Below are 22486 nucleotides of genomic sequence, written 5' to 3' on the forward strand. Positions count from 1 at the left end.
AGCGAACGTTTTTAACTCAAATCTTTGCTTCTGGGGGGTCCCTGGAACAACATATTGTCAGATGGAGGTCGGCGGCCAATTACGTGTACATATTTTTGGGGGTCCTCGACATGAAAATGTTTGACATAGAAACATGGGTTTCTCAGAAAACTGACAGGCTTCGTATACACACATATCAGACGAACATGCTCTGTGCTGTCCGTGTTTCATGGCCGCCTCAATGCTTTTCCAATGGAAGTCACGTGGTTTGACCAAACAGTTGTGTGTGATGGGGGGGAGGGGGGGGCAATCAAACAAGTGTTTGGTCGAACCACGTGACTTCCTTTGGAAAAGCATTGGGGCGGGCATGAAACACAGGCAGAGCACAGCACAGTTGTTCTTTATGTGTGTACGGAGCCTCAGGATTCAGAAGACATTTGTGGGATTTTATCAGAGCACATTGTGCTTTAAAACACCTATAGTGGCTGCATCCATTCAGCACCATGGACAGCGACTAGTGTCTGTCTGCCTCCCTCTCTTGGGTGTCCTGGGTACACCAAAATTAAAACAAAATACCCCAATTCTTGTTTTTTTTTGTTTAGCCCGGCCGGGGGCCCTATACTGTAAATCTGGCACTGGGTGCAGCCACTCAGCTGAAATAGATAGGGGGATAGCAAACATGTATTTATGTACCGTATATTATTTAAGTTGGTCAAAATGTAAATACATTTATTTTTTATAAAACAAATGCATGTTTAAGCCTGCATGCATGTGTTGGATTGTGTTGGAGTTTGTATTTGCCTTTTTCTTCCAGTGGCATGTATGTTAACAGATATCCATTTGTATTGATTTCGAATATCAATCGATGAATTTGTGTGCTTTAATTGTAGCCTACTCTTTTTCTCCTGAAATGAAATAAAAATGTATTTAAAAAAAAGATAATGGAGGAAAACGGAAATAAATTAGATCTATAGGTGTTACTCTGTTATTGTGCAGACTTTAGGACATTGTCGAATTTAAATAGAACTGCTGCACATAAAATATGTAAATTATAATGAACAGATCATTGTTCAAATCTATAAACCTTTGATTATTGAATACCATGCATGCAAAGTCACCACGTCTCTTTGAAACTCTCTTTTAAGTGATGTTGAAGTGTGTGTGTGTTGACGTCAGGAGGATACACTAGACTACACTATACAGACCATCGGCAGCGAGCGCAGAGAGAGACAGAGAGATAAGCAGCGCGCCGTCAGGACCAGCCATGCACTGAACCTGTGCCGGCACGGTGCGCCGCGCGTCGCTGCATGCCCGCGCCCGTCTTTTGATTCATCCATTGATTCTTCACAAACAAACTTCTGCATGGAAGGAAAGAGCAACAGCAGCAGCACTGCGTTGTCTGGGAAATAGGCCTACATTTACGCGAGGAAATAAACCACAGCACGCCCGAAGCTAAAATGAATAACAAGTCTATAATTCAACCGAACAGCAGCCCGCCTCATCGGGCCAGCGGCAGCAGCGGCGGCGGCGGCGGCGACCAGGAGCTGATCATCACCTCCACGTTCGGCACGCTTCTCTCCGTCGTGTACATCGTCGGCGTGTCGGGGAACGTGTACACGCTGGTGGTGATGTGCCACTCCATCCGCTTCGCCACGGCCATGTACATCTCCATCATCAACCTGGCGCTGGCGGACCTGCTCTACCTCTCCACCATCCCGTTCGTGGTGGCCACGTACTTCCTCAAGGACTGGTACTTCGGCGACGCGGGCTGCCGCGTCCTGCTCAGCCTGGACCTGCTGACCATGCACGCGAGCATCTTCACGCTCACGGTGATGTGCGCCGAGCGCTACCTGGCCGTGACCAAGCCGCTGGACTCCGTGCGCCGCTCCAAGAGCTACCGCAAGGCGCTGGCGTGGGGCGTGTGGCTCCTGTCGCTGCTGCTCACCGTGCCGATGCTGCTGATGGTGGCGCAGACCACGAAGGGCACGCCGGACGGCGGCGTGAAGAGGCTGTGCGCGCCCACCTGGTCGCCGCTCGCCTACAAGGTCTACGTGACCGTGCTGTTCGGCACCAGCATCATGGCGCCCGGGCTCGTCATCGGCTACCTGTACATAAAGCTGGCGCGCACCTATCTGGAGTCCCAGCGCAGCGCCGTCATAAACCGCGCGGGCAAGAAGAAGAAGTCGCCGAAGCAGAAGGTGCTGATCATGATCTTCACCATAGTGATGGTCTTCTGGGCGTGCTTCCTGCCCTTCTGGATCTGGCAGCTGCTGCCGCTCTACCACGCCGCGCCGCTCAAGAAACTGGCCTCGCAGACGCACACGTGCATCAACTACCTGGTGGCGAGCCTCACCTACTCCAACAGCTGCATCAACCCGTTCCTCTACACGCTGCTCACCAAGAACTACCGCGAGTACCTGAAGAACAGGCACCGGAGCTTCTACCGCTACACGTCCTCGTTCAAGCAGCGGCCGCCCAGCCTGTACTCCTGGCCGGGGAACAAGTCGTCCGCCTCCTCCACCAGCAACCAGTTCGAGTTCAACTCCGAGACCCTGGTCATGGGGGCACTGAAGTGACAGTGAGTGCAGTCGCGTCGGCGGGGGGGAAAGACGTGAGGTTGCTGTAGGGATAACCGCAACAGGTAGGCCTAAACCTTAACCAGATGTATACAAACAAACAGACTAGCAGTAGGCCTATACATGTGCCGTTTTGTTCGTGCGTAATTGTGCGTAAAAGGCCAGTTTAGCCTATACTTCACAAATAACTTGTGTTCGATCATTTCTAGCATTCTGTGTTGCAGGATTCCTTAGATTATTGAAAGAAATAAAACATGATTCAAACTAATTCGTAAAAAACCCATTAAAATAATGACTGTAAACTCATGCATGCACTTTCCTAACTCAAAGCTATAACCCACGCAGCCACTAGGCTACTGCAATTCAAAGATCAGACAAACATGTAGGCCTACATTCAAATCGGCAGTGTTAATTTAAAACAGAGTATATAAATGGAACAAATGTGGTTATAGATACTGTAAATAATGATAATTCCTATTTCCTAAGACCATTCAGACTCGTTTTATTTTGCTCCGTCACGTCACTCCCTGCACTGTCAGAAAGGATTTTTTTCTGTTGTAATATTAATTGAATATCTAAAGTAAAATGTAATCAATATAATTGTTTGCTTTATTTTGTGCCTATTATTTGAGGTAACATTACATAACAATGTATATATATGGAATCCACTCATCATAGTTAAATACAATATATTTATTCTGATGATTACATTTTAATCTTACTTAATTTTATCTATTAGTTTTTAAGGTCTGAAATCGTTCTGACAAAATTGCATGAATTCAAATGAATTAATTAAGTAGTTTGTAGAATTGCGCAAGAGAACTCCCAGAATTCCCTGGTGCTCACTTCCTGCAAAACCCTGGTATGTTTTCCCACACTTTATTTCAAATTCTCTCGTCTTGGATGGAGCAGTGCAGAAGGCTGGTTCACAACTTCACATAGTTTGCAAGACATTATAAAGGTATTGTGCTCTCCCTTTTCTTATTTTTTGTTGTAAATGTGAAGTTAAAACATGTAAAATAAGTGGGTTAATAGGCTATTGTTCGATTTTAGAGCTGCATTTTGATGGGGGGAAATTGTGTTGTGGACTGTTTATTTGGCTCATGCTAGCCTCAGTAACCAGGCTTTTCTACATGCTGCTTAAACTGTTAACTTGTTGTAGGTGTACATTACATGTGAAGTCTGTTAACCCATGTAAAGTAATTTCGATGGGGGGACATTGGGGCTAACTATGCTAATCGGAATTAGCATTAAGCTAACTGCATCCACTATGCAGTAGCATGGATAAGAAGCTAACTATGCTAATCGGAATTAGCATTAAGCTAACTGCATCCACTATGCAGTAGCATGGATAAGAAGCTAACTATGCTAATCGGAATTAGCTTTAAGATAACAGCATATTGTTTCCACAAACTTCTACATTCTTTAATTGTGTAGACTTCTTGTAAATTAAGTAATGCAGATGTTTAACAATATTATTACTATTGAGAGCATAACATGAAACCTATGGTTTCATTTTACACTCAACAAGATCTATTAAGGGTTTATTATTTGGTTTCCAACTCTCCACCATTTAGCTGGGGACCACCTGGAACCACCCCCTCAAGCACCATTGGTTGAAAACCACTGGTATACACTACAGTGCCCCCATTTAATGGCATATTTTCTCTCTGGGTCCCCCAATTTATATTGTAAATTTTTATTTTAACTCTGTACAAATGGTATAGGCTTGTGTTCAACTGAGAACAGCTTGTATTTTTGTCTCCCCTTCAGGTGACCAATGTATAATTCCTGCTGTTCCTACTTTCCAGTGGTCAACTGGACATTTTGTGGTGACTGAGGTGAGGTTGGATTAGCATTAAACTTCTCTGTAGTGTTTACTATTCAGTTACAGCTTTAAAAATATTTTATGCCACAGCATCCGCATGTATTAATAAGTAAACATTTTAATTTCAAACTGGGCTGGGGCTGCTGCAGTCAATGGGAAAATGCATAGATGTGTGCATAAGGTCAATTAAAGCCTCATACAATTTAATCATGGTACAGCATTTTTTTTTTCTGTAGTATTGTGAAGCATGTGTTAATAGCTACGTTGTCTTCTGTGCCTCCAGACGTTGGTGGCAGTGTGAGACCTGGACTCGGGGACAACCGGGGCTACCGTTCAATGGCCTTACTGCTTGGAGCTTGTCGGATAGCTGCATTGTTGGTGAGTTTGATGTTGTGTAATAGTGTTTCCCAAACTTTCATGTCAAGGACCCCCACATTGACACAAATTAGCCTGCGGACCCCCATTTGAAAAGATATTCCAGGGACCCCCATAAGAGAAGATTGTTACGGCTCTAGCAGTGATTCTCAAACCGTTACATTTCAAGCCTCAAGGACCTCCAGTTTGATGGGCATAGTCTACAGCCCCCCATGTAATGGCATTTCAATCTCTGGGACCCCCAATTTATATTGTAAAATAAATGTTAATTTAACTCTGTGTACAAATGGACCCGATTGGCCAGACTAGCAATATAATACAACTGAACTTCAAAAGCTGCTTCCATCGATCCATGAAGCATGGATTGGGACACACATTTGGTAAAGGCAACTTTGGGAAAACACCATTTTACTACCCCAAAAATTGGTGTTCGCTGTGCGAGCCATGTTGTTCATTTAAGATTTATTTTTACACCGACTTTTATCCCTGTCTAGGACAGGGGTAGACCGATGCATGGGGGGGGGGTTCCCCTTTCACAACCTTTTACAAAGCCCATATTGGGACATGGTCTGAACATTTTCAATATTGGGATTTTTTTTTTGCTTTAAGCCCTGGGGTCCATTTGGTTCCATGTGTACACTCTCGGGGTTACAGACCCATAAGGGTCCATTTGGTTCCATGTGTACACTCTCAGAGTTACAGACCCATAAGGGTCCATTTGGTTCCATGTGTACACTCTCAGAGTTACAGACCCATAAGGGTCCATTTGGTTCCAAACTATAAGTTAGCTGTGGACTCCCTCAAGGACTCATGGGGGTCCCCGGACCCCTTTAAAAAAGATTTATTTCACAGTAGTGTTTACGCAGCATCCGCATTGTGTTCAACTGAGAACAGCTTGTCTTTTTGTCTCCCCTTCAGGTGACCAATGTATAATTCCTGCTGTTCCTACTTTCCAGTGGTCAACTGGACATTTTGTGGTGCCTGAGGTGAGGTTGGATTAGCATTAAACTTCTCTGTAGTGTTTACTATTCAGTTACAGCTTTAAAAATATTTTATGCCACAGCATCCGCATTTCGATCTGTGTCATGCATTGAAAACGGCTGATCTACAAGCTCACAACACACCGTGTTCGCTTTGATTGGTGTTTACAACCATGTATTATTAAGTAAACATTTTTATTTCAGGGGGCTGCTGCAGTCAATGGGACAATGCATACTGTAAGTAAGTAGCCTTGCCGAGCCATGAGGCCCATAGGGGCAGGAGCCTATCTCCTGTTTCTGTAGCGTGAGGCAGCTTGATGTACAAGTACACCCCCTGGACATGACGCTAGTATATCGCAGGGACTTACCCCCAATCCAACCCTTGATGCTGAGTGTCAAGTAGGGAGGCCCTGGGTCCCATTTTTACAGTCTTTGGTATGACCCGGCCGGGGATCGAACCCCGACCTCCCAGTCTCAGAGCGGACACTCTAACCACAAGGCCACTGAGCTGGTAATGCATACTGTAGATCTATGCAATTATATTGTAAAATAAATGTTTAACTCTGAGAGTGTAAAAACGGGTCCATTTGGTTCCATTTGTCCAATAGAGGCTTGTGCTCAACTGAGAATAGCATGTCTTTTTGTCTCCTTCAGGTGACCAACGTAGATTTCCTGCTGTTTGTACTTTCCAGTGTCCAACTGGCCAACAGGACATATTGTGGTGAGTTAGAAATGCCTAGAAATGTCAAACAAAGTAGTTTTTCATCTGAAAATAAGTATTGTGTACCATGTGTTATAGCTACATTATCTTATGTGACTACAGATGGTGTGGCAATGTAAGAAGTGTGGATTCAGAGGGACAACCAGGGCTAACCTTCTCAGCCATTACCGTTTACAGCACAGGACATTTGAAGTTATACCATGTCTATACACAACAGTTGCCCCTGCTCTTTTAAGACACTTTTGTGTCTCCGGACACATTTGTCTAGATTCCATCAGGATGAAGCAGAATATTCTGAAGCAGAAGCATGAGATGACGCAGAGTTGGCCTTCCTTATTTGAGCACGCTCAGGTGAGTAGCCATTTTAATCAGGCCCATTCTAAAACCTAACCTACGTTTTCTGAAAACCTTAAATCCTTTTTCAAAACGTTCTTATATGTAACAACTGAGACACATATAGTTCCCACTGACATACATATGCCGATTTGCTCAAACATGTGACGTAAATTCTCCATTCATTCTCAATGGCATTTAATGTCTGTGTTCAGAACACAAACCTTAAACTATCCTCAATACCAGTCTGAAGTTAGGTGTGCTCTTATCATGTCATCATACATCATCTCATGCTGGCCAATCACAATTTGCGTCCTCACTTTGTCTTCAATGTTTGTTTACACAGGCCCTCAAAGCTGGACATATGGGGGCTAACGCCCCTAAAGAAAAAAAAAATATATATATTAAATGTAAAAGTCATTTATATACCTCATGCATTATGACATCAGTCAACCGTAATGGCTTACACATGCAGTTTACAACTAACGTGATATCTTTGTTGCCTTGTCTTTTTGTACCTTTTGTATTTCAGATAAGTGCAGAATTCATGAGAATTACCACCGTGCAGCTGGAGCCTACTTTCATGTCGGCGTTGGACCGGTACACTCCCAAGCTGCTGGATCTCTTCCGTTCCAGAGGTGGAGCCCAGGGAGAAAGGCTGAAGAGCATATTGGGACTGCTGGAGGTAGATCAAATCTAAACTCACTCGCTCTTTAAGTGTTAGCCCCTTTTGGTGTTTTAAGCTTTATGTTATGCTCCAGCTGTTGAAAAATAGCAGATCTACAAGCTCATAGCGTGGCACTGAGTGCCGCACTAGTATGAACTTGTAAGTCTGCTATTATTGAAAAATCTGTGAATTCAGAGCGAATGTTTTTAACTCAAATCTTTGCTTCTGGGGGGGTCCCTGGAAAAACATTTCAGATTGGGGTTGGCGGCCAATTACATTATATTCGGGGGTCCTTGACATGAAATAGTTTGAGAACCACTGACAGAAACATGAGGTTTTTTAGAACTTGTCAGGATTTAGAAGGCATTTGTAGAATCGTCCTCAGGTCTAAATGGGGTAAATACCACTGTATTCTGTAATCATTGATATAGGACTCTCTCTCTCTCTCTCTCTCTCTCTCAGCACGGTGTACCTGAGAAGGACAGAGATATTGTGGTTCGGGGCCTCATGGAGTACGTTCGAGAAGATGCGGGGAATCTCATCACATTTTTCAACGTAGGTGAACTTATTTCATGTTGTCTAGTAGGTTGATGCAGATGTTTGACACATCTGTTATCAACACTACACATCTTTGAACTGTACTGGAGAGATGAACAACATTTCTTCCAGAAGAAACTGTACATGCTGTGGAATATTATAATTGGGCAGCATAAAGCCTCACATGGTCATTATAATCATCCTTCCTTTTTTAAAGTGGATGAGTGCATGTGTGGTGTAGACCATTGGTTCCCAACCTTTTTATACTGAAGTACCACCTCAGAAAATATTTGACTCAGGAGTGTATACCTGCCCTTTCTGTTCCATTCTTAAGTCAATAATGCTGCTGCTCTGACAAACTCCGTCTAATCACTATTATCGGCACAACTGATGATATTTCTAATGATTAATCCGTTCTCAAATCTTCTATTAACGGCTAGGTGTGTTTTTATGCTCAATTCAGCATGGCTAGATACTAGCCTATTTCAACCAGAAGATGGTCAATGGTCAGAACTACCTGTAGTAAATATTTCAACCCCCCCCCCCCCACTGATGGCACTCTCCTCAAGAATCCCTTTGACAACCAGTCTCATAGATGACTGTTGCAGGCTGGCCACATGATTCATTTGATTGAGGGTTCAGGCCAGGGTCTGTTAGTTTGATATCTATGCTTACATAATATGTGGATGTTTTATTAAACTATGGCAATTTCATGTTGCAGGATACCGACAACTTGGAGGAGATACAGGAGCGGCTCACAGTTGGAATCACTGTGTGTACCTCTTCGACCAGTGACAGCACAGACGTCTGCATTGTCCTGGAGGGTGTGGAAGTGGTGAAGGGACTTGGAACAATCGCCAGGGCCTGCTGTGTCCTCATCGGTTTATGCTATGCGCTCAACCTCAGTTACCCAAAGCTGTTAAAGTACACCTTCGAGATTTTCCAGAAACTCTTCTTGGAGCTGGATTCTGGTAAGCTAACCCCAAAGATCCTGAACCTCAAGATGAAGCTTCTGTCTTAAGCATTTCAACTATGGAACTATTTCAACTGCCGTTCTAAAGGCAAAGCAAAACAAGGTATCATCCTCCCCTCCCCACTTCCTCCTACAAGAGTATTGATTATATGCACACGGCTGCCATCTTGCCAGCAAGGTGCTACCTAGGTGCAACTTCCCATAGACAGCCCATTCATCCAAACGGAACAGTCCTATCTAATTCAAATTGTATTTGACGTTATTTAATAATACAATTAAATAGGACTTTTCTGTTTGGATGAATGAGCTGTCTATGGGAAGGTAGCACCTTGCTGGCAAGATGGCAGCCGTGTGCATATCATCAATACTGTTATTGCACAAAAGTCGACAATCTGTTACGTGTATTCCTTGACCCCCACATCCCATCTCATCCCCATACAAGAGTATTGCACTAAATATATGTATTGCTACAATCAGTTGCAGTTCTGAGTATTTGCACTTGGAATTTAATGCCGATTTATATTTCATATACACGTACAGTGTTGAGTTAAAATGTTGTATGCCGGTGAATGGTGAATTTTGCTTATCCAAATGGTTAAAAAGTTTAAATGTTAAACAATTTAAATGTTTTAAAGTATTTAGTGTCTCAGTTTTTGAGAACTCAGGTTTTTACATGGTAGTCAGACCATGGTCTGTGGATTGAATGCATTTCGTTTCATGCACTTTACAGTTTATGCACTTTATGTTTATGTCAGAGGTAATAAACCATGTGAAATCATGCTGGTGTTTCCTTTGTTGTTTGAAGGTCACAATTGTTTGTCAATTTGACTTACCATCAGTGTAATTGTATGTTGTACAATGATTTTTGCACTACAGGTTTGCAGTCACATCATGAAATCAATGCTAAATTAAGTGTCCCATGTTTTCTTGGATATTAATTAATATTTTTAATTATATGAATGGAAGAGTGTATTTATTATTTTATTATTTATTTATTATTATTTTTGCTTAGATGTTAATAACCTTTTTAATTATATTTATGGAAGAGTATATTATTTTTGATTAATATGAACTCAATATTTTTGCTTGGATATTAATAAATATTTTTAATTATATTAATGGAAGGGTGTATTTTTGATTAATATTAACTTAATATTTTTGCTTAGATGTTAATGATTTTTTTTATTATATTTATGGAAGAGTATATCATTTTTGATTAATATGAACTCAATATTTTTGCTTGGATTTTAATAAATATTTTTAATTATATTAATGGAAGAGTGTATTTTTGATTAATATTAACTTAATATTTTTGCTTAGATGTTAATGATTTTTTTAATTATATTTATGGAAGAGTATATTATTTTTGATTAATATATACACAATATTTTTGCTTAAATTTAATTGATTTTTTTAAATTATATTTATATCTACTCAAAATATATGCATTGGAATAAATGATTAATTTGAATTAGATTTACTCAATTCCAAGCTATTTAGATTTACTTAATAATAATGAGTGTAAATTGTTACACCAATTTAATTGACTAGTTACTGTGTAAGATTTCTTACAGTGTGTCAAATTGTGTCAATTCATGCACCTGTCCTAGTGTCCTGTCCGTTACTCTGCATCCACACACACAGCTAGGGGATGCAGAGTAAGGGGATGCGCAGGGTCACACACACACACACACGCACGCACGCACACGTTGACTTGTCAGTTTTAATTTGAGTGATTGGCAAGAGTCGCAAATGTGTATATTCATTTAATTCTGAACACTAACCCTTGTGTGCATGCTTGCAAATGTCATACATATGCACATCAGAAAACAAATGCCTGAGATGGTGTGCCTGTGTGTGTGTGTGTGTGTGTGTGTGTGTGTGTGTGTGTGTGTGTGTGTGTGTGTGTGTGTGCGCATGCGTGTGTGCGTGCACATGTGTGTGTGTGTGTGACTGTGTAGGCCTATAAGACAATGCTTATGCCATGGAACAATATCCAAATTCCAGGTGATATTTATAGCCTAATATCAAAATATTGATTTAAAATTTACAGTATAGCCCATATCAGTGCCGGTTCTCAACATTTTCAGGCCGTGACCCCCCCCCCCCCCCCCCCCAAAATAATCAGATTTGAATTGGGGACCCCCATGCTGACAAGCGCTTGGAGTTCTATAGGAGTTTGAGGCATTCACTTTATGTGACAGTTCTGGACAACCGTGCGTCCGTCCGACCGACTCGACACCGGGCACTGCACTCCCTGCGGGGGTGTGGAACACGTGTGTCCAATTTGAGTCGGCAGGGTTGTCGAGTTACGTGCATGATTACACCAGTGTTGTTTTCGTCGACTAAAACCAAGGCGAAAAATGTTTGTCGACTACCTTTTTTCACTGACAAAAACTAATGGAAACTAAAATGAAAACTTAGCTGTGATGACTAAAAACAAAGACTAAATATGCTGACAATGTCGTCAACAAATACAAACTAGACTAAATGTTAGGAAGGGACTAGTGGACAAGAGATCCAGTATAAGTCATTTTACACTTGGTTGCATGCTGAAAATAGCAGATCTACCGCTGCGACGCGTTGTGGGCTTGTAGATCTGCTATTTTCAGCAAGTGAAAAAAACATCAAGGCCCGCCAAAATACATTTTGTTCGACTAAATCAACTGTAGATTTAGTTAGTCGACTAAAATCTTATGACATTTAGTAGACGAAAACTAGACTAACACTAAAACATTCCAGGTGACAAAAATGTGACTAAGACTGAAACTAAAATCAAAATGTACTGCCAAAAACAACACTGCATTACACACGTGCAGACAGACAGAGATGTGGTGCATTTATAGATAGATAGACAATGTTTGACCAGTTTTTATAGTAGCCTATAGTTTGTTGATGGCTTTCGATGCAGTATTAAATTGTCTTTTCTGTGTTAAAAAGGACCCATGAGTGCTAGCATTTATTGACAAATTATGATATAATTCACGCTAGCATTTTTCCCAGTTCAGCTCTTTATTTTGAAAAGCCACATTTCCAGACTTCCGGAATTGATCATAAACTAGGAAGTTGGACGATGCCTTGTTAGGTCTTGTGTACCAAACAGAAGTCAGTGCAGTGGAATGCTTCACATGGTCGGCTCTGTTCCGTGGAATAAACCTCGTTTTGACCAGAAATGCCATCTGGGACAAGGAATAGGAGATACAGGCGATTGAAAGAAACAGATAGAATGGGTGTTTGTGCTGACGACGATCTAAGATGGCGCGACCCAGTGTTATGACAACAACAGCTATTAACCCGATGCTAACGTGAGTAGCATTATGACTTGATTGATCGAAAGTGCTATAAAAGCACAATTGCCATTGATCTACGGCAATGGCGTTGAGGGTTGTATTAAATAATAAGGCTTAATTGACGGAGATCTATGGCAATGGCGCGGAAGCGGTTAAGGCCCTTAAAATAGGGCATACGTAACAGTGGCCAAAAATATTATTATTATTTCACAGAATCAAATGTTTTATGGTCATGATGGCTATAGGCTTAAACTAATTGATATCAATATTTTTGGAAACCTCTATGGGAAAAATGAATGGGGTCTGGATCGATGGAACCAGAAAATGGCCGCCACTACCATGCCCTATAGTCACTTCACTGTCATCTGGGGAAAAAATCACATATGCAGGAGTGGGTCCTGACTCCTTTGTTCAGGAGGATGTTATATGCATTTTGGCAGGTCTCTTCTTGAGCGATGCCGAGCTGCTCAGTGCTGCCTCATGTTTCATGTAGAGGGCATAATGCCTTAATATAGATGGCCTGCGGTGCTGGAAGGAAGCTCCTTGGCTCTAATCCCTTCCATTAGGAGTACTCAGCAGCAGCCGTTTCGTTTCATGTCAGTCCACCTGCTGTACTAGCACTGCAGTGGTTCAAAAAACATTTTTTCATGTTTTCAAGGACACCCCTAGAATTGATGGGTGTGGGAGCTCCGAGCACACACACCAAGAGTAGGGAGGTGCTGACCACGGGGAACAAACTTTAAAAATAGAAAAGGAGAGGTCGCACAGCTCGTATAGTCACGATGCCAAAAATACTTTCTATTGGGTTACCAACGTTTCGACAAACAAGTTGCTTTCTTCAGGGTATATGCCAGGTAACCTCAACCATATATTATTCTCATTCTCATCTCATTCTCAACACCTCCAAGACCAAGGAGCTGATCGTTGACTTCAGGAGGAAGAATATTCAGCCTATCCAGCCTATCTACATCAATGGAGAGGAGGTGGAAAGGGTCTCAGACTTCAGGTTCCTGGGCATGAATCGCGGACAACATGACCTGGAAAACAAACACCACTGCGCTCCAGAAAAAAATGTCAACAGAGACTGTATTTTGTGCTGAGTATGCTCCTGTCCTTCTACCGCCGTTCCATCGAGTCAGTGTTGACCTACGGCATATCTCTGTGGTTTGCCAGCTGCACGGTGGCAGAAAGAAAGGGTCATAAACACGGCCCAGAGGATCATGGCATGTCCTCTTCCATCCCTGGAGGACCTCTACAAGAGACACTGTAGCAGGAGAGCCAACAGCATCCTCAAGGATTCATCCCACCCACAGGTCATCACCTGCTGCATCTTATGCCCTCAGGGAGGCGCGATAAGGTCATCAATGCAAGGACGAACAGACTGAAAAATAGTTTTTACCCCAGAGCAGTCATAGCTTTAAACACTGACACTTGAACTCTGACACTTTATGGACTAAAGGGACTTACTGTGCAATATGTCTTAATGTATGTTTTTTTATATATAGTAGTAGTATGACTTTTTGTTTTTAATGCACTTGAGCTGGATTGCAAATCAATTCCGTTGTGTTGTACAATGACAATAAAGATATTCTGATTCTGATAAAAATGACGAAAATGTGTATAATTATTCCACATTTAAACAAAATGTTTTGAAAATAGCTATACAAGCTGCACATCACAGTTGTAGATGTGGCTATTTTTGAATAACTGAAGTATCATACAGTAGGGCAGTGATATTCAACTGGTGGCCCGTGGACTCCTGGGGAGTTTCTGGAAGATACAGACTGTAGGAATGAATACCAGCACTCATGTTCCTATAGGAGTCTTGCTTGAGTAAAAAACACACACACACACACACACACACACACACACACACACACACACACACACCCCGCAGGCAGACCTTTGCGCACAGCTTCAAAACCGGGTTTTTAGACAGCTGGTGGATGGAAAAGAAGCTCCACCTCCGCGGCTGACTGACACGACGGACAGATTCCCGGAAACGCTCTCCTCCGCGTCAGTCAGCCGCGGAGGTGGAGGTTCTTTTCCATCCACCAGCTGTCTAACCCGGTTTTTAAGCTGTGCGCAGCCGAAAACGTGCGCGGCTGTGCGCGAAGGTCTACCTGCGGACACACACACACACACACCTCCCCACCCCTGGTATGGCTATCTCCAGTTATATTATTATTATTATATATAATATATTATTAAAGGACCACTTCACCACTTTTCAACCTATCTTCATATAATAGGTCCTCACTAATCCTCACTAATCATGAAAAAATTGCGCAATTTCTTTCTACTCGGTCTGTGTCTCATAGAAGGGCTGTGGGCAGTTCAGAAACCGTCTTCCAGTGACATCATCGATGGGGAATACAAGCTAATAGAAACTGCAGGCTTTCTAGTCCTGAAAGGTTGCAATGCGAAAATGGAAGCCATCGTTCTCACGATAATGAAAATCTAAACCTTTTTGTAAAAAAGTATTGTTTAAAAAGAAATCTGCCTAATGATGATGTCACTGGAAGACGGTTTCTAAACTGCCCACAGCCCTCCTATGAGACACAGATTGAGTAGAAAAACATTGTGCCATTTTTTTCATGATTATTAGTGAGGACCTATTATATGAAGATAGGTTGAAAAGTGGTGAAGTGGTCCTTTAAGGTGCTCACATCAAGACAATGCTGTCCATTGTTGTGTGCTAATAATACACATTTATATGTATATATATATATCATTATATAATATTATTAAGGTGCTCACATCAAGACAATGCTGTCCATTGTTGTGTGCTAGTAATAATACACATTTATGTCAATTGTTATGTGCTGTGCGTCATATGAGACCATCATGGTGACTTCATCTCTGTGCCAGACCTCCCCAGTATACTGCCCAGGCAGGCAGTATAGAGTACCTGGTTGATACGGCCAGGGGCTCTTATGACGTGTTTCATGAACCTTTTGTTGAGAACGGTGTGAAAGCTAAACGGATGAGATGGTGTGATGGAAATTGGAAAGATATCCACTCAAAACTAAGAAATAAGAAGCTAGCTACAAACAGGGAGATGGCATGTACTGTAATGGACAAACTGCTCACTCAAAACTCACGTTGTACTTTTATGTTGATGTGCCAGTGAAAATGTATACAATGCAACTTTTGTTTACGGTAAAATGGTAAATATTATTTTATGTCTTATGGCCCCTAACTTTAAGTAATATTAAAATTGTGGCCCCATCTAGTATTCTAGTTGAATACAGCTGTTTACTCTGTTCCTTGTTTTGCTGGGGAGCCCCTGGAAATTGAAGTGACAATTTAAGGACATTACTGCATCAAAAGTAATGAACAAACTACTATAAAAACTAGTCAAAGGTTGACCAGAAATGGGGGGGAAATAATTAACATATAGCCGATTTACAAGCTCACAACACCTTGCATTGTTTGTGAGCAGTTGTGAGCTTGTAGATCTGCTAGTTTCACAATATTTATCTGTGGAACCGAGTCAAACAAAATGCATAAACAATTCCAATTCCAAGTGCTTGTCAGGGTGGAGGGCCCCCAGTTCAAATAGGATTATTTGGGGGGGGTCGTGGCTTGAAACCACTGCTGTGAGTCAAGACTGCCTCTTCAGATCCACCTCGGCTTGTAGACTCAAATCAGCAGTTACATAGTTGGATTCGGACAAATGGAACCATCTGCCTGTATCAAAAGGAATTGATCGCTATGCTGCAGCTTTGGCCACATCAGAGCTAAGAGTTACGATATTGAGGGGGCAGAAACTGAGCGCTCGAGCGCTGTTCATGCAGCCTGAAAGGGGGACAAGCTGGAGTTTGAAATACATTGTTTTCAACAAGGGCGGCGCAAATAAGAGCAATTTCAGGCATGTGTGCAACATGCCAACTGTCTTAAAGTATTGTACAGTAACAACTAAAGTCTCTGTAATGTTTATGTTGTACGATTACTATAAAACAATCTAAAAGAAAGGGATTTAAGATCATTACAGCTGGGCTGTTTCCTGAGTCCAATGCATTTCTGCCTACTTCCGGTCCAGGACTTGTCCCTATTCGTTGTTCCCATTCTCAATAGAAGTCTATGTCTATGACTGGCCCCATGAAGTGAACAGAATTTCCGTAACTCTGTCTTACTCTATGGCTCTGGGGTGATACGAGTGATACGGTCCGTTTGAATATACACTCAGAGAGTCTCTACACTCTTCAAAAGACAAAGACACGCAACGCACACAGTCACATGTGGGAAAAGACGCTATAGTTGCTAGATTCATTGCTTTATATGTTTTGTGATTGTGCATACAGTATATCTGTCACACGTCCAAGCAGAACACAAATGTAGTAGACTGAAATCAATATAGCGTCTGAATCTATCGAAAACGTTCTCCTGCACTGAGGAAAGCAAGTAATACTGTACTCACTGACCTGGCGAGAAACCTCAAGTCGCTCAAAATGCACCCGTGCATATCTTAGGTCCGACGTACTAACAGTCCGACACGCAATAGTCAGACATCCTACCCCACACCCTAACCACACATGGAAGTGTGTCCCTATTTTGGGCATGCCATTGGGACAATCTACAAGCTCACGCGACTCATTGCGCTATCCTGTTGAAGGCGGGCCTGTATGCGGGCGCCATGCCTTTCGTTGCTTTGTAGGCCAACATCGGTGCTTTGTACTCTGTGCGGGCAGCGACTGGGAGCCACTGGGAGATCATGTCAGCTTACTACGTAGAAGTCGTACATCGTTGTAAATCAAAGTACATATAAGGCTCAGGTGTTTAAATCCACCCCAGATTATTGACCCAGGAAGAGTGATGTCAGTGACACAGAAGCTAAAGCAGCTTAACTACTTAAACCCCATACTTAGTTGACCCTATGGGTTCTATTTAGCCCCCTCTGCACCAAATATCTTCACAGAAAAAAGCCAATCTAAGCTAGATTGGCTATTTTAGCTTCCAATGGTCTGATGGTCACTGTTTGCTTTTCAAAGCGGACACTTATCACTTTCATGAAATTAATAGGACCTATTTTCTGCCAGTGGGATCAGGGACTCCCAAGACACACGGTGTGAATTACATTCATCCAATAGTGTGTGTAATCACTTGGCCGTGTTTAGCAATGAGGTAATTTGTCACTCTGAAAGCAATTAGACAAGTCTGATATTGATAGGGCCATCTAATTATTTTCTTATGACTCTGTGGCCTGACTTGAATCCATGCCTGTTTATTGAGGCAGGCCAGAATTAATACTGTATCAGGTTTAATATAAATTAAAGGCAAGCATGATGCTGCACACTCCTGGAAGGGTTTTGGTTTTGACCAGCCAGTGAAAGCTCAGATTACTTGTCTGTCCTGACGTATGCAGACATGGAATGAGGGACAGCATGAGGTTCAGTGTGTGGAGGACTTATAATAAGTGGGGCCAAGTTAAAGCAGATAAGTGAGAATAGTTGATGTGTCACTTTCCCTTCAGTACAAAAGAAAGTCATCATGGAGTATATCGTTCAGCTCTGACATTCTTAAACGAACGAACATTGCAGTTAGCACTGCACTCGCTCCCAATCTTCCGCCGTGAGAAGACTCACATCTTCAGCCTGTGTAGCACTTGCCTTGACCAGCCTTGATGGCATTGCAGGCATTGTACAAAGGCTAAAATGTAATTTAGATGGCATGTTATGTAGAGATACAAATCACAATACAGATGCGAGGGTCATTTGTAGACCTGGCATCCTATAGTGTGTATAGTTTCAATGTAGGCAAAACAAATTGGGTTTCATATACTCAACTGCAAGTGGCAGTTGCTCAGTCAAAGTGAATGTACTGGAGTGCTGCCTTGAAAAAAAAACTAAAAACTAAAAGTGCACGCTTAACCTTTTATGGATCAGGGCTCACAACAATCTCAAGTGTTGTTATTGTTGTTTATGTGGATGTTGCTTTTTCACCCAATTATGTGTGTGTGTGTGTGTGTGGGGGGGGGGGGGCAGTATCCTCAGTTCCTTCACAATCAGTGGATAAAATCATTGATTATTAGTCAACGAAGAATTTCTTTAGTCTGCAAATAGTCCTACCAAACACAACTTGAGAGCATGAAGTAAAAAGTGACAGAATAAAGAGTCATGGTGATGCCAAGCTGTCCATGTAGATGACAAGAGCATTGATCTGGTGCGGCCCGCCAGGGTTTCGATTTCAACAAAGAACAGAGAGGATGGGGAATACCGCTTTGCTAGACAAATAGCGAAAATAGCCAACCTACAGTATACAACCTCGGCTTAATTGTAAATCTTGTGAGGTTTGTGAACAAAAAATATATAATTAGCGTCACTATACAACTAATCACGTTTAGTCACTATCAGCTCTAGTGGGGCGGAGGGGTATCGAACAAGCGGAGGCATGGAGTTTCGCACGACCTGCACCTAATCAAATCGAACCCGTTGGTATACATTTTTTGCCAAGTTTCTTCTTATCTGTACTTATCGTCAAAGAACAGACATGTTATTACGCTGTGCATACTAGACATGACATCAATAATAAATAAAAAACTGTGATGGTAAAGTTCAACACACTAATTATGTGATTTCTGAAACCAACCTGGCCTTGCATAATATCCAGCCAATCGATATGAAGCTAAGCCAATATAGTAGTCACTTTGATGCTCACACAGGCAGTTGTTGCAAAGTAATTAGATTTCCATCAATAATGTTGTGAGACAAGATGAGGGAACGAACAACGAAGCCCCTCTTCATTCATTCCTTCTTCTTGTGGGGGGTCTTCTTTATACATGTACTACTGCATGTATATACTATGATCTCTAGGGCAAAAAATACAAAAAATCGAATGATTTCTTAAAGAGCGTAATGTCTGAAAATCAGCCTTTGTTGTATTCCAGGCTCAGAAAGGGTTCAATAGTGATGGAAACATTGCGCATAATTATGCATAATAACCATTGTGCATCGGTATAACATTAGTCAATTGAATGGCAATTCAATATCAATGCAGATTAACTATACTGATTATATCCTCACAGCCTCTTGCACAAAGAATAGACACGTGCACAAAGTCTGCCTCCGGTGCCATTCAAACAGATTTAATGAGGAAAGTGAAAGTGTGAAAGTGGCATGCAATATCATATGACGAATCGTCGAAATCCTTGAACGTTTGTTCTTGGCCGTTCTTTTTCCTCTCAATGCCAAACACATCAGAACATCAATCTTGATCAAAGAAACCCGGGTGTTCGGAACATACAGACATTAGATCACAGAGCATATTAATAGCTATACGTGGACACGCTGCACTGGCTGCTGGATCGTATCATTCATCGTACATGAATGAGCGTCTGGGCAACATCTGAAGCTTGTCAGTGTGAGTGTTTGCCTGCGGTGGCATAGAGTTCCTAATCTTCCAGAGAGAGATAAAGCAACTAGCATGACAAAACAAACCTTTTACAGGCGCAAATCATGTGCAGACACCAATATATCGACTGTATTGACGCATGATCACACCATTAAAAGGACCACTTCACCACTTTTCAACCCATCTTCATATAATAGGTCCTCATTAATAATCATGAAAAAATGGCACAATTTATTTTTACTCTGTGTGTCTCATAGGAGGGCTGTGGGCAGTTCAGAAACCGTCTTCCAGTGACATCATCGATGTCGGGGAATACAAGCTAATAGAAACGGCAGTCTTTCTAGTCCTGAAAAGTTGCAATTGGAAAATGGAAGCCATCATTCTCACGATAATGAAAATCTAAACATTTTTGTAAAAAAATCTTGTTTAAAAAAGAATCTGCCTAATGATGTCACTGGAAGACGGTTTCTAAACTGCCCACAGCCCTCCTATGAGGCACAGACTGAGTAGAAAAAAATTGTGCCATTTTATCATGATTATTAGTGAGGACCTAATATGAAGATAGGTTGAAAAGTGGTGAAGTGGTCCTTTAAGCAGTGGCAGCCATATACACATGTACTGTGCAGCCTCTCGTTTCCATTGACAAGCATTTGGATGACTAAAGTCAGTGATGTTCAACACTGAAATAGATTAGTCCGATTAACCACTTGAGCCCCGCGTCTTCGACTTTGACGTGTCGCAAAAATGTAGAACATGGCCTACTTTCAAAATGTTTGCTAATGAATTATTTTAATCAAATTGATTATTTTGTATATTCAATTGAATCTATTAGTTCGTTGCACCCCTACACTGAAAGAAGCATTACTGATTCATGTGAAGTAAATTCAAATGGATTTTCACATCACCACCTGAAATAAACATGATATCAAGGGTTTTTTGACTGACTTGCGTCACATTTTCAAATATGTCAGTTTTTCTCAATATCTCAAATACATGTCCCCGTCTATTGGTCTTGAATAAACCATTGGCAGAAACCATAACTGTTGGTTCAAAACAAGCCTCACAGGGCAGACACCAACCACTGGATGACGAGAACCAGGTGTGAGGAGGCCCTAGAGACACGGTCGTATGTACCCGCCTTGTATTTCATCTCCTTCGCATAGACGCCATTCAAAGTAAAACATTAACGAGACAGGAATCACAAATTGTTCTCGGACAAAGAGAGGGTTCTTCTCAGAAGAAAATACCTCCTGGATGTCTGAGTAGCCGGGGCAAGTGTCAGGTTCTGAATGAATGAATGAAAAGGCAATTTCAGCAGATGATTCAGCCGACTGATGTCATGTCTTCAAGCGGAAATAGACCACTTCTTTCAAAAGTACAAAAGAGTTGATTATTACGTCTGCCTCTTTCAACAAACCCCGTTTGCCTTAAAGGAATTTCCACTTTGGTTTCAATCAAAAAGGAGTCCTATATTGTAGAAATGGACACACTGTACTGTATCGTCTGAGTGTGACCAAGCAACTGGTGCACAACAACAGGAAACAAAATCAAGGAACACATACACAGGGCAGCATTAAAAACAACATAGAAAAAGAAAAGGCTTCATAATGTGACTCTTTTCTGTGGCACAATTATGAGAAGCAACTCTCGAAACGAAAAGGGAAAAACACAGAGACATGTACACACATGTGCCATGACATGAAAATGAAACGACACATAAAAACGGAATGTGCAACAAAATCATTTTACGTCATTTATCGCTTCTCCTTTCACAGCCTCCCCTTTTACCACTCTCGTTTCTTTCATCTTCATCTCCTCTCTCCGCTTCCAACCCCCTCCCCCCCCCCGCCCCCCGTCCCCTGTCCCCTGCCCCCCCCCCCCCCCCCCACAAAGCCTTAACACTTTTTTTCCCCACAACCCAACCCCCGCCCCTCCCTCTGCCCGTCCTGTGTATTTCAGTGCTTATTCCGGGCCAGCAGGCGCCGCGGTCACCCTGGGTACCGATTCAGGTCAGCATGGGGTCAGAGATGCCGTGCACCGGATCGCAGGTGAAGGCAACGGTGATGGCGTACCGCGTGCCCCACGCCACCTGCTCCACGCGGTGGAGGTTCTCCGAGCCAGAGGAGAAGAAGGAGACTCGCCCTGCAGAGGTTGAAGAGAGAGGGGAGAGGGGTACTTTTTTTTTTAGGAGGGAAGGGTACGCTTTGGTTCGAGGGCTCTTGGGAGTGTTCATTGTTGCCTGACAATATAGTGAGAAAGAAGAGGGGGAAAAAACCACATCAGAAACAGTAAAAGAGTAGGAGAAATGAGAAGCAAAAGCAAAGAAAGTCTTGCTGAGGAAATTGGGAGATAGAAGATGGAAAGTTTGATGGGATACGATGGGAGGACATTCCGTCGTCAGGTGTAGACGATGACTAATGGACAGGATCAGGTTCTAGATATCCCCTGTAGCTACGTAGCTAATAAAGAACAGATACTTGATATTTGATATGTTACTCTTACTCTTATTTGTATTCTTTATTTCATGTAATATGGGAGGCTTGCTTGCGCCAAATAACGTCACCACCTCCGTGACAGTAAACTGAAGTTGGAAGTTATTTTAAAATCCATTCAGACGTAACGGTTTGGTCATGTTCCTCAAGGGTAACTTCTTCAGCTCAGTCAGCAGAGACATCGCACGGCTGGAACATACTGTAGCATGAGTTGTTGCTTTTTAACAAGCCAGCACAGTCCTACTGTATATGAAATACAAGCCGCCGTTTCTGACAGATGTTTTGCATTACTGTTTGTGTAACTCACCCATAACGGTCATGCAATATATTTTCTTATGAATATTAAAGAAATTAATAAAAACTGAATTCAAGAATGTCATAC

The 22486-nt window shown here is 42.1% G+C and overlaps 3 protein-coding genes across 3 annotated transcripts in view; 2 read left to right on the forward strand and 1 right to left on the reverse strand.

Annotated features, from left to right (window-relative positions):
• Window positions 1-1436: 1436 nt before the first annotated feature.
• LOC310874066 (urotensin-2 receptor) lies at window positions 1437-21706 on the forward strand (the record flags this gene model as incomplete). The annotated part of the gene is made up of 2 exons (XM_083786732.1): window positions 1437-2620; window positions 21572-21706. The coding sequence occupies one exon, from the start codon at window positions 1437-1439 to the stop codon at window positions 2553-2555; it is 1119 nt and encodes a 372-aa protein (XP_083642858.1). The 3' UTR covers window positions 2556-2620; window positions 21572-21706.
• LOC310874067 (uncharacterized protein) lies at window positions 4344-9017 on the forward strand (the record flags this gene model as incomplete). The annotated part of the gene is made up of 4 exons (XM_083786733.1): window positions 4344-4396; window positions 7325-7477; window positions 7922-8014; window positions 8718-9017. The coding sequence occupies exons 2-4, from the start codon at window positions 7340-7342 to the stop codon at window positions 9015-9017; spliced, it is 531 nt and encodes a 176-aa protein (XP_083642859.1). The 5' UTR covers window positions 4344-4396; window positions 7325-7339.
• The window catches only part of ogfod3 (2-oxoglutarate and iron dependent oxygenase domain containing 3), a 30373-nt gene continuing 29445 nt past the window's right edge, over window positions 21559-22486 (reverse strand). The window contains exon 9 of the mRNA XM_083787880.1: window positions 21559-21754. Within this exon, the coding sequence (XP_083644006.1) occupies window positions 21618-21754 (137 nt within the window). The 3' untranslated portion in view covers window positions 21559-21617. The remainder of the gene's footprint in view (window positions 21755-22486) is intronic.

The sequence above is a fragment of the Protomyctophum parallelum genome, assembly GCF_964188405.1.
Source record: "Protomyctophum parallelum genome assembly, chromosome: 17".
NCBI classification, from domain to species: Eukaryota; Metazoa; Chordata; class Actinopteri; order Myctophiformes; family Myctophidae; genus Protomyctophum; species Protomyctophum parallelum.